The sequence below is a fragment of the Sinocyclocheilus grahami genome, unplaced genomic scaffold (assembly GCF_001515645.1).
Source record: "Sinocyclocheilus grahami isolate Dianchi unplaced genomic scaffold, SAMN03320097.WGS_v1.1 scaffold99.1, whole genome shotgun sequence".
NCBI lineage: Eukaryota > Metazoa > Chordata > Actinopteri > Cypriniformes > Cyprinidae > Sinocyclocheilus > Sinocyclocheilus grahami.
This window is the reverse complement of record NW_015505278.1, coordinates 1576039-1589369: the sequence shown is the minus strand read 5'-3', so window position 1 is coordinate 1589369 and position 13331 is coordinate 1576039. Positions and strand designations below refer to the sequence as shown.

The 13331-nt window shown below is 39.9% G+C and overlaps 1 protein-coding gene across 1 annotated transcript in view; it reads right to left on the bottom strand.

Annotated features, from left to right (window-relative positions):
* Positions 1-781: 781 nt before the first annotated feature.
* The window catches only part of LOC107588193 (cytochrome P450 26B1), a 16544-nt gene continuing 3994 nt past the window's right edge, over positions 782-13331 (bottom strand). Inside the window, exons 2-6 of the mRNA XM_016276221.1 lie at positions 8308-8532; positions 5242-5517; positions 4962-5117; positions 3233-3514; positions 782-2624 (exon numbers count right to left, since the gene is read on the bottom strand). Coding sequence (XP_016131707.1) covers positions 2232-2624; positions 3233-3514; positions 4962-5117; positions 5242-5517; positions 8308-8532 — 1332 coding nt within the window. The 3' untranslated portion in view covers positions 782-2231. The remainder of the gene's footprint in view (positions 2625-3232; positions 3515-4961; positions 5118-5241; positions 5518-8307; positions 8533-13331) is intronic.

The window sequence follows — 13331 nt, the reverse complement described above, 5'->3', positions numbered from 1 at the left end:
TTTTTATTTTATTCTCTCATCTGTGTCTGTCTGTGTGTGTGTGTGTGTGTGTGTGTGTGTGTGTGTGTGTGTGTGTGTGTACGTGTGTCTCCATCTCACTTGTAAGTACTGGTTGAAAACTTAAGGTTGTACATTGTCAGTTTACAATGTGTATTGTTACTTCATTGTATATTTACTGTGTATATATATATACAAACAAAAAGGTCTGAGCATCAAGATTCAACCAATCAAAACAAGCAAACATCAAAGAGATCAGCTTTCTTCTTTTTCCTTCGCAGAATACAACTGCAAACCATCAAAGGGGTATCCTGTGGTTCCTAGGTGATGTAAAACAGACTTGCATGTGGTTAACAATTAAAATATTTAGCCATAATTAAAAAAAATAATAATGTTCAAAACACATCCAGATACCCTTGAGTTAAGGGGCAAAGGAAGCTGTTAATGTTGTTAAGCAGAATGAGGCAAGATCATAGCAAAGAATTAGGACTGAATTATTGATTTTCACATTATAGTTTATTACAAGGGTTTATAAAATTACCAAGTACATTTAAGAATCACTGTAACAAAAAGGAGGGGAAAACATTCATATTTGAACTAAGTGAAATGTGGATTTGTAAAAAGGAATAAAATATATGTACAAACTCAACAACAAAAGAACAGAACATGTAGTCAAATGACACTCAAAAAAAAACATACCTCGCAAGTGCTTCTGTTTATTAATATTAACTAAATGCAATGATAATGATAACCAAAAATTATAATTATTAAAATAACAAAACCATATTAACATTTAAACACTGTGTACAATACAGTATAACTGAAATCCATATCATTCTAAATAGAACAGTATTTAACAACAGACTTTACTTATACTAGAACTCTATTCTGAAATATAACAAAAATAGCAGATTTATTACAATAATAATAATAATAACATTAATAGCAATAATATTAGGATATTAGACGATGCAAATATGCTTTACCCATGGCTTTCCAATAGGTGAAATCCTTCTTGCACTCACAACATTTGCTTAGAAATAGCAAAATTTTAGCTGAAGGTATAGCAATCTACTCTCTGTTAGAAAATGGTACACTGAAAGCAGCAGATATTAATTCATCCATCCATTCATCAATTCATTCATTAAAAAAAAAGATCAGTGGTATATTTTATCAAAGTAAAGTCCTTTGCGTGGCCTGTAGAGGAAGTGAAGGAAGAACCCTCATCGGGTTGCTCAGAGTCCTAGTGCCTCTCACCCAACTGCCTTTAAAGTCCCTTCAGAGGCGTCTCAAGAAAACTCTCCTGATTGGTGGTATATAGAGTTACTGACTGATGATTGTCCAATCAGTTCCACCATCATCTACTGTATATTCAGTATAATTTTGTATTATATTGATGTGGAGCAGAAAAAGAAAAAAAAGAAGCCTTCCTCTTTGCAGAGGTCAGGTGGCACTCTGCTCCATCATATAAATAAAAAGCGACTCCCAAAGCAGCATATATGACAGTTATGACTTATTTTTTTGCTTTTTTGTTTTCATAATTGTCTTCAGATATAACATTTGCAGCAGGAATGAGTCCCTCATTCCCTCTATAGCTTGTTTTGAGAGCCTGCAGAGGTTAATTTTCTCTTATAGTCTCTGACGAGTCATATATCTCTGTTCATCGCTCGCCTCCTTTTCACGCTCTCTTAAAAAAATATTATGGATTGTCACTTATGTACAGAGCATGTATAACAAGTACTGGGTTAGTCTGAAAGCTCCTTCTGTACTGCTAACACACCTGAGTAAATTACACAATCCTCCCATTCATTCTAGTTTGCACTGCCTACTCTAACTCCGAATACCTTAGCTGAAAAACAACCTGTCCACACACGCAAACAGGCACACGTGTACATTCGCACAAGAAAACGTAATGTATTTACACACACAGAAACCACACATACTGTATATACATATTAATGAACTCAGCATCCACGAAAAACACTCACACAAAACTTCTCATTTCAAGACCCTGTGACATCTACATCGGCTTATATGACTGTCCCTTTCACCTCTTCTTTTCTGAAACCTTCCTCTTGTGCTCTCCTGATGTAGCAATACGTTCAGTTAAATTTATATTTTTATGATATACTTCTTTACAAATGATAGACTATAAATTTTTGGCAAATGAGAGTCTTTTGAACTTCAGGAGACAGCTCAGAATATGAAGTCTGTTCCTTCTTCTGCCCAGTCTGTCACACGGTGGCATCCAACATCTCATTCGACTTGGCCATGATCTGATTCTGATTGGAGTCGAGGCCAAAGAATTTGACACGAAGGCCGTCGGTGGGGTGCACCACGGGGACCGAAATCAAGCGTGGGAATGTCCGCGTGGCCAGTTCGAAGCGGCTCCCTCCCGCGAGTTCCACGGCTAGGAGTTTGAGGAAGAGAGTGGCCAGCTGCTTGCCGAGGCAGGAGCGAACGCCACCGCCGAAGGGCAGATAGTGGAAGCGGCCCTCACGATCCTCGCTCCGCTCTGGGCTAAACCGGTCCGGGTCAAAGGCCTCCACGTCCTTGAACACAGCTGAGGTGTCGTGGGTGTCACGGATGCTGTACATGACACTCCATCCTTTGGGTACCTGTACACCCTGAGAGACGGGCAAAAAAAGAGGTTAGAAATGGTGTTACTGTGTTAACTAAAACAAAACCTATTAAAAATCAAATTTAATATCAATAAATATATAATATGAAAATAAAATATACATTTTAGATGAAATTAGAAATTTTGGAAACTAACTGAAATAAAATGACAAATGACAAAAGTGCAAAACAAAATCACTAAAATTAAAACTGACAAGATAAAAATAAAAGCTCATAAACAATATAATAGTATATAAAGAATACTAAAATAACACTGGTTATAAGGATAAAATAGGTGAGCATTAACAACAATACAAAACATTTAAAGCAAAATTAACAAAAAATAACATAATTCCGAACATCATTTACTCATCGTCAACTCTTTCCCAACCTGAATGACTTTCTTTTTTCTTTGATATTTTAAAGAGCACTGCGGCCCAATACAACAACACTGGACTCCACTGACTTGTATAGATTTGATGTCCTTAAAACATCTGAACAACATATTTCCCACAGAAAAAAGTAAGCCATACTAGTTGTTTGGAACAACATGAGGGTGAGTAAAGGATGACAATGATTTTTGGGTTAAAGTAGCTGCAGATCTTCAACAACTCACATCCAGCTCAAAGGTCTGTGTGGCAATGCGATAACCTCCAGACACAGGGGCAAACAGACGCAGGACCTCTTTGATCACGCAGTCCAGGTACTTGAGGCTAATGATGCTGTCCAGTCGCAGTTCGCCCTGGCACAGACAGCCGTCATGCAGCAGGCCGCAACTCCGCAGCTCCTCACGCAGCTTCTCCAGCACTGCAGGGTGTCGCAGCAGCTGCATGATCAGAGACGTGCTGGCACTGGCTGTTGTGGCAAAAGCAGCGAAGATCAGCTCAATAGTGGACTCCTGAGGGAGAAAGAAAGAAATTTGTGACTAAATCACACATATGTGACCCTGGACCACAAAACCAGTCATAAGGGTCATTTTTTCATCTGAATAAATAAGCTTTCCATTGATGTATGGTTTGTTAGGATAGGACAATATTTGGCCGAGATACAACAATTTGAAAATCTGGAATCTAAGGGTGCAAAAAAATCAAAATATTGAGAAAATCGCTTTTAAAGTTGTCCAAGTGAAGTTCTTAGCAATGAAAAAATGACTGCTCCCAAACTTCTGAACAGTAGTGTATATTATATATTGTCTCTAGTCAGCAACTTCACTGCAATCTGACTTTTTCTGAATTCTTAGGATGGAGCTTCTTTATTTCTTTTCTTTCCTTCTCTCTTCTTTTTTTCTTTGAGGTTTGGCAGCCATCTTACACAGGTTTATTTTCTCTCTCTCTTCTCTCTCCCTCACTTTTTTAAATGCTTGCCAGTGAATTGGTGTTGACAGGCCTGGGAGCCGCCACTGTCTGAGGAGACTACGCATGTACCTTACAAAAGAAAAAAGCTGAAACGTCTGAGCCGAGTGGAATAACCAGGTAACAATAGCCCACAGGGAAGCATTTATTGACTATTATCTGTGTCATTAAAGGTCTGTCATCCCGGTTTGGATATGTGACTAGAGAATTGAGCAGGAGAGAGAGAGAAGAAATAAAGAGAGCAGTCAGTGAGTAAAGTGTGCTGCCAGAGTCACTGCAAGCCTCTCAATATCACAGTGTCGACTTCCTGTTTTGCTTTAATATGTAATCACAATTTGACCTCACACTGAATAGAGACTGGGAGGATGACTGTGTGGTGAAAACCATGACCAGTTTTATGGATGTGTAATGTACAGCATTAAATAGACATAAACAACTGATAAAATATCTCAGTTTCAATAAGACTTCACATTGTGTTTCAAAGAGAACTCCTCTCTTATGCAGACTAAGCGGTTATTCAATTTTTTAATACAGACTGCCTCGCTTTTTACTGCCTACCTAGTCAGCTGCCTTTTAAAAAAGCATCCCAAAAGAAGTTGAAACTCTCTTTATCACTGATTTGAAAGACCCTACATATGCTATAACTGTCTTTAACAGTCACTTACACACAACACAAATAGTGCTCAGTAGGCAAAGTGCACAAGACGTGCTCACATTTGATTCCAGTAGAGTTTGACATTAGTGTGTTGTCTGATGAAACAAATTATCAATAGATTTTAGTATCATTATGCTGTACATTTATAATCAACATTTCTCTTGCTTCACAGTGACTGATTCACTGTATGTTTTTTCCACTATGTTTGTTTTACATATCACGATTTTTAATAATTTAGCTGACTACTGTTCGGAATAGCCTTCACTCAGGAAAGCGCGCCTGTGAGGCCTTAAAATGTTGTCTACAGAGCTGTAGTGTATCAGTGGTGCTTCACTCACCTTGAGCTCCTGCATTGTAAGCTCTGTGTTGTTCTCCTTGGCACTCTCTAGAAGCACATCAAGAGCATCAGTGTAATCTTTCCCCTGTGTGTGGAGAGGTTTCTCTCTGATGGCTTTTTCTATGCTTTTCTGGAGTGAGTCTCTTGCACGAATACCCTGCAAACGTACAAAAAAGTTTATTAGTTGAAGTCTATCTGTCACTGTGTACTTAATGTGCAGAGACGATCCAATCCCTTTTTCTATTTTGAAGTGATTTAGACAACACATATTGACATTTTACCTTCCTATAACCACTAAACGGCAGGTCGATGGGAAGGCTAAAAACGTTCTCCACAAAATCCTGGAAAGTGTGGAAAAGACAGTGCATCTCCTCTTCAGAGACGCGGAAACCCAGTAATACACGCACTGCCATGTGGAATGAGAGCCGCTGGGATTCCCGATAAACGTTGATGGGGTCAGGATTGGAGCTCCACACCCGCAGGGTCTCCTGAATGACCTGCTGGATCTTGGGCAGGTAGCTCTCCAGAGCCTCATGACTGAAGACTTTAGCAAAGATCTGAGAAACACAATTGAAAATGCAGTCAGTCTGCTGTGTTCTGGTGTTTGCATCAATTGAGAACAAATATGACATGATAAATAGTTTTGCAATCAGATGAGGATTTTATAAATTTACAGCTGCAAGTGTCAAAATTTAAGCTTAATCCTGTATTATACCAAAGAGCCCAGGACGTGATCTGATTGGCCCAAGAAAGCAGTGGGAGGGATCTGCTTCCAAAAACATGCAGGTTCATGAACCTGCCCAGATGTTTGACACTGACTGACAGCAATATTATTTATGAGTTTGTATCTACATGTATATTGCATGAAAACAGAGTTGCACTGTTCCAGAAATGATTTGTCAGGCTTATGGACCTGCACTGCTGGACTACACTTCCCACAATGCTGCTGGCCCATGAATCACATCATCCATCACAATCCAGCATGTCTGTGCTCTCCAGGCAAGAAATTTTCATGAAAATATTATCCTGAAGCCATAGTCAGCAGCTAAAGGCCAAGCTTATTTGTCTAATAGTTTGAAGCATGGAACATTCTCATTAATTCTGAAGTCCTTACTATTTTTGACCTTCTCGTACTTTTAACTGCCACACACCTACCTCCACCTCGCTCTCAGAATATCTGAGAGAGTTCCCTCTGCATCAGCAGTGAGGGTGAAAGGCGAAGGTAAGATTTTCCTGGCTGCAGTTGCACATTTCTAATGTACCTCAGTTGTGCTGGTTTGTTTAGTGAAATAACATCCATGTTCCACAGTGCCCACGACTAACAATAGCACTTTTTATATGCCATCTCATTCCAAATACCTCGTCTCCACCCCACTTTTTTCCACAGTAGTAAAGGGAAGGGGTGCGGATACTTGTGTGTCCTCCTCCTGTTTCTCCGTCTGACTTTCTCTCGCCAAGACCCATTACTTTGTGTCTCCTTTCCGTGCTGTTCTTCTCAGACACACTTCATCTCTAACTCTAAACTAACTCTAAGCGATTAACTGGCTGTTAGTATATCATATTTATATTATTTCACACCCATTTACACTTGGTTTTCAGTGTCTTTCTCCATGTATATAAAACCACTAGTTATCTGTCCATTCCACTACACCACTAACATCAGATCCTTTTCTGGCACATCACAGTGGTCCACATGTGTGGAGAAAAACGAGTGGCTACAAGCATGTTTGCGTCACACATCTCTCTTAGCTACTACCTATAATTTAATATATGCAATACCACACCATATTTATGCTGCTTATTGGTTTGGGATTTTTTTGAAGGTTGCTATTTTCCTTTTGCGAGTCTTTGCGCACTAGACAGACGTCAGTCGAGCTCCACTAATGCCAGTCCCCATTATACACGATTTAAACACTACTGGGGAAAAAACAGCCGCCTGTCTTCATTACAAAACGTGACTTCTTGTACTGCACTTTCCACACACATACACACACGGCCTTTTAAATCTCCCCCACCCTAATAATTTCCATATGTCTTAAATTATATAAAACTGCTCAAAGCTGCTGGTTTGATCAGAATGTAAAGACCTCTTTATTCTCTCCCCCAAACCATTCACTTTCTTTACATTTCTCTCTACTTTTCCAATCGCTTGCTCGCTCTCTCTTTTCTCTCTCTCCCCGGCTGACTAAAACAAAATCCTTCATTCACAGCGAGAACACTTTGTGTAGGCAGGTGAGTGCAGAATTAAGATCCTGTGCCCTCTACTGGCCAACCTAATAAATTCAACACCTCACCAAATCCACAGCTTGATAGGCCTTCTGCTCTATAGCTGCATCAACTAGTGTGATTTAGTTGCTTCTAATATTACTCAGTGAGCTGTTGTGCATCCTGTTAGTGACCAGCACATAGATATAGACATGGAAGAACTTTCGTTAATCATTTCCATTAACTACAAAGCCAGTTAAAATCAAATATCATTTGTTTTCTTCTAGGAAATTATATCATTTATTTAGCTACATCCCAAGCTCGTTTGGTTCTAATGCTTGCATTCAGTGTATCTCCAGTACATGTATATGTGTAGCAATTGTCTTCGAAGAGACATTTACAGTAAATGTTATTCTTTCCCAAATGTCATGCCTAGAACAGGACGTCCCAGATAGCTTAGAGGCTCTAAGAGGCCGTGTTGATGAACATACCTTTCCAGTCTAAAATATAGAAAGTACATTGCTGTATGCCTCCAGAGAGGTTGAAGAACAAATGAAAATATATTTATGACATTAGTGCGCAGAGCAAGACATTGAAACCTGGCTGAAGGGGGGAACATAAGGCGGTCTTTGTCCGTCTGAGGCTGGCTGACTAATTAGCAGTCATTAGGGGGTTTGCGTGAGGCCCTGGACCAGGAGGATTAACCAGACTGATTACACCCCACTGACCCCTCAATGGAACAGGTGTGTGGGGTGAAACTCAAGCCTACAAGGGACTGAAAAATGCTATTTTGTCCCCGAACAATGGGTTGGATTTGAGGAGAATCTAGTTATGAGCATAATCCTCCATTGTGAGCAGACTGTTGTGTGTAACAATAGTGAGCAGCGGAGCAAGGCATTGTGGGTATCTGTTTCCAAATCTGGACCTAAGGATGGCACAGCCTTTTCCATTTGACCTACTATCTTTTTTCTTTCACTCCATCTCACTTCTTACTCTATTTTGTCCTTTCACAAATTCAAAAAAATTTTCATTGGCAAGGCTTGGAAATGGTGCACACAAAAACCATCCATTAGGAGATAAGGATGGTTCCCACACATAACAAGACTACATTTGAGTGTTAAACAACTGTATATGGACCTTACCTTTCTCCTTTTGCGGTGGATGTCTCCTATAGAGTTGGCCAAACTGTTGGGACCCAGTAGAGTGCTGGTGCTTTGGGGCCAGTCCACAGTGACCAGGCTGTGCTCTCCCATCAGAACCTTACGCACATGCTCTGCCCCTGTGACCCGGATGAGCGGCCGTCCCAACAGGTGAGTCTTGAACACGTTCCCATACTTCTGCCTCCTTGACGCATGGAAACCTGCACCCTGAAAAAGATAAGCGGGTGCAAGAAGAAGAAAATACATTAGCTGCAGATTAAACAGTGGAACAGATTAGGAAATCAAATTAGTAAATGCACTTGATGTTACACTGTAAAAAATGTTAAAAGGAAAAAATGGCAAACTGCTACAGTAAATAAAAATGTTGATTGGCTAACTGTGAAAACATTATAATATATTAACAATTATATGTTTAATCTTAAAATTATATGTTTTTAAAATTACATTTATTATAAAGTATAAATTACCTTTTAATTTATTTTAGGATTTTTTTTTATCACAAAGCCATTGCACCGTGCTCTTTTGTCACTTAATATTTTATTTTACATTAATCACCAGCAGGACAAAACACAAACATTTCAACTCAAGGCCTTCTTCCGTGCAATATTTTATTTTAAAATAATACTGTACAGTATTGTTAATATTATGATTTTAATAAGTCACCAACTTGCCTGAAACATTGTCACTGTGCTTTTGTTATGATACATTTTTACCAACAGCTGTTGGTTTTAAACCGTAAATTGAACAGAATTATTACCTTTGTAGTTTCAGTGACATTATTAGCCTTTAGCCTAGCAATAACCTATAAAATTGTCTGTTGGGGACCCTCTGCAAGTGGGTTCCCCCAAGTAGAAATTGTGTTCACAACATTCTTTATGCAATTGGGTTAACTTAAGCTAAGATGGGGCTCAGGCTTAGCCTTCGGGATCACGCTGAGAGAAGTAATCTAATGAGTATGAGCACAGCCATTAGCTCTAAGAAGTCAGTGTGTTGTGTGAAAGATTGGCTGAAAGTGCTAATCAGCAAGGAATCCAGTACATCCTGCAAATTTTCACCTTTGATCCCTTCACCTCTACAATTTAAGAACAAGCAGAGTGATTACCCCAAACATCTAAAAGGGACGATTAAGGGTTACAGAAACACACTTCAGGCTTTCTCAGCCCAGGAGACATGAACCTGAATCTGCCTGACTGAAATGTCACAGTGTTAACACTGTATATATTTCGAGCATAAACAAATACATTGTAAATAAGTGCATTATTTTGCACAATACTAAAGTAAAACTAATTTTTAGTCATCATGCACATTCAAGTCTAGTTGAGTAAAATTATGAACATGAAAAAAGACTCTTAGCTCTGGAGTGAGTTGCTCTGTATAACACATAGTAATTGCCTCTGGCCCTTGAGACCTCTGCTGAGCACATAAAGACAGCCTGTAACCTCTCAGCCTTACACACACATACTGACCCCATGGCAGGAAGTGGCATTAGAGCTGTTTGCCCCCTCCCACCACCAAAATTTGTGACCAGTTTCATCGAGCACACACTCCAACACTCACACTCTTATTTGCAAGGATAAATTTAGCAGCATGCAAGGCTTTTTTGTCCTGTTTGGCTGAGAGAAACTAGTCTGAATACACTTCAGCATGCATGCTTCAGCTCAGCATGCTATATGCTTGCTTCTGTGTGCTACTGCCTGTTCAATTGAAATGTCAAGCAAAATTGTTTTTCCAAGTAACATAAATCATGAACTAAAGTATTTCATTATATTATAGATGATGTTTTACCATTGACAGATTTCTTTTTGGAGTGCTTTTATGGCATTTACAACTCGGTGATTGGCTTAATATCACTTATGTTCAGAATTGAGAACCCACAAGCAAAGGTGACAGAATTCAAACTGTATACTTCCAGAACATGTTATAGTCTCTTCAAAATATGTGTATGGACAAAGTAGCTCTTGTCACATTCATTTTCCCACCATCTCCTGGTCTCAAATATGAAGGACAGGTCCTGAGCATGTTGCTGCTTTAACTATGATGGCAAGTACTTCCCAGTGCCCTTCCTGTCTGCCCTTAGTCCAGCAACCAGTCTCTTTGGAGATGGGCAAATAAGCGTTCCACCCCTTTTCGTGTACTTGTGGCCAGAAGTTGGGTTTCTCACCTCTATATGTAAACAAATTAACAGATTAGCTCATGAATGATGTCTTGCCGTTGAACTTTTATAACATACGTCGTCAAACATTAAAGAGCGTAAATGTATTGGCACAATCTGAAATGCATCGCATTTTAATTTTTGAGGTAAAACTGTCTGTCAGTGGAAGCTTTAGTTCTCTATCTTAACTTCACTTTTTTTATCTTACTCATGCTTTTTTACTCTCTCCTGACCTTTGACCTTGGCTGACTGACACATCCAACAACTCCATAATATCTGAGTCCATAAATGATAACCTTAGCTCACGACTTAGCAAATGTCTTATGACCTGCAAATTATAAGATCAAACTAATGCGATATATGCACACCGAGGTAAGACAAGGTCAGACAAAAGGGGATTACGTCTCACTTTCTCAACAGCCAAAGTTTAACAAGAACTGGCTGAACATGTGGGAGAAAATATGGCTGTAAAATCTGCAGTGGTGGACAATTTAAACCATATTTCACACTTTCACACTTTTCTTTCCCAGTTTTCAAAATTTTTCCAGTGAAAGCCTGTTTTGGGTTTTATAGTTTTGGGGGGATTATGTCATATTCAAACATTTTTGGTTCTTCGTTGGAAGGAGGTGAAAGAATTCCTGATTCTAGAATCATAAACGACCAGTTTGTACTTCAGAAAAACAAGGTTTAGTGAGTAAGAAACACTTTTAGACTGTTGTTCTAAAACAGTATGACCGAAGATTCCCACAGAGGAACTCTGTCCATGGCCAAACAGACACATGCCATCCCGGGACCTCGCCAGGTGTTAGACAGGGGGCACGGCTACTGCATGGACAGTGTGTGGGGTGAGAGAAATGTTCATTGGCCAGCTCACAGCCAGTCTATACTTAAAGACACTGAAGATTTCACATATCAGGTGAGTGTGAGGGCAGGAGGTAATGCTGACATGAACAACCACATACACACACACACACATCCAAAAGCAATGCAGGGGAAGCAGGGGAAAATAAATGTAGTATCTTTCACCACATGGTGAGAACTGAGTGTGTGTGATGATGGATGATTTTGTGTGTGCATGCTCACCTCCCAGCAGTGGGACCAGTCAGTATGAGAAAGAAAGGAGCCGTTTTCAACCTGACAGACCCAGAACAAGGCCGTCTTTCACACATGCCCATAAGGGCACTCTCTAACTTTCTCTCTGTTGATTTCAATATATAAACACATTTACGCAAACGTGAACTTGTAATTTGTATTATATTATTATGTTTGTTTATGGTCTTTGTTCTGTCATATTTTCCCTTCAGATGATTTCTATTTTGACGTCATGTGTAACCTGCGTGAACTTGGTGTGTTTGATAATTATGGGAACAAGGACACCACATGCTGTCATCCTTACCATGCCAGGGCCTTTTTTCCACCTCTCCATGAGTAGTGAAAGTATGCAATGTATGGTCAAACACTACATCACCAAAAACACATATACATTTCTCACATCTACATGTGTGTATTTACACATGTAGGGGCCATCCCTCTGAAACAAGTGTACACAGAAGGGCAGCCAGAGAGGATCCACTTCTGACCTGTGTAGTACAAAGGGGGGAAAAGTGCAAAAGATAAAAGATGGGAAAAGGTCATGGTTTTCCTGCTTAGAAGTGATTGGCAGTGAGGTGAGCATAAGAAAATGTGATTAGGATGGTTTAATGGTCACAGTCTGCTTCATAGAAAAGTGACTCAGTGCGCTGGAAATAGCAGAACAGGTCGTGAGGCAAAATGGGGAGACAAACACGCTGGGCTTGGCCGCGCAGATGTCATTTGGCTAGAAGGTGAGAAATGTCCTCCCTCGTTTCACAAGGCCACAGAATCTCAGACGTACAGAGAATGAAAATAAAACAAAAAACCCAAAAGGGTCACTGACACACAAAAGCTCCACACACCCTGGAAAAGCTATGAGGTAATAATCTGCAGCTTACTCGCACTGTCAAACACACACACGTATGCGGCCGGTGTGTCCGCTCACTTCTGCACGCATGCATGGTCATGGCGACTTTGTTGCTCCAAGCACATTTTCTTAAAAACCAAGTGAAATCAGCTGTCTGTAAAATAACAGCCTGTTTATTTTGAGCGAAGGCAGATTGGGTTCAAGAACTCCGTTAGATGTTGAGGATAGATGATCTTCAGCGATAAGACAGAAAAGCTTTCCACATTCATTTGGACCGCAAAACACATGTCAGAAGTCGGTTGAAGACAATAAAGTGCGCAGGGCTCTTTGGAGAAGTACATCTGTGTCAGAAGCTTGTGCAGCTGCGTAGTTTGTGTCACTTTTCTCCTTGACGTATTTAAAGCCTTAGAATCAGAATGAAATAGACATGACAATAAATAGACCAAACGAATAATAGATTCTTGCATTTTAAACAGCTGAACAGATCAGATGTGTTTGCATTCCATGTGTGTGTTCAGTTTTATGCGCTTCGACCTCACACAAAACATGCCTGTTCTCTGCCTCTGGAGTTGAAAGGGTTAAGTCGCCACGTTCAATAGTTTCTTTTATTTTGAAAATAAATTTATCATATATTTTACAAGGGGGCGCAATAAAGAGGACCGCTTTTTTCCACTGGCCCATTCCACAGAGTGCGCAGGACTAAAAATACAAATTTCTGTGTAAATTGGACACTAGGTGAGCCTCCCGCTACATAAATGTAGCCTTTGTGTGCCAGTGGAAATGTTATACAAATGACCCCTTTATTAAGATCACAAAAAAAAAAACTTTTAATTATATTCATTCAGATCAGCTACGGTTGACCTGAACACAGGGGTGCTACGCGAGGGACTGGGGGGGGGGGGGGGGGGGGGGGGG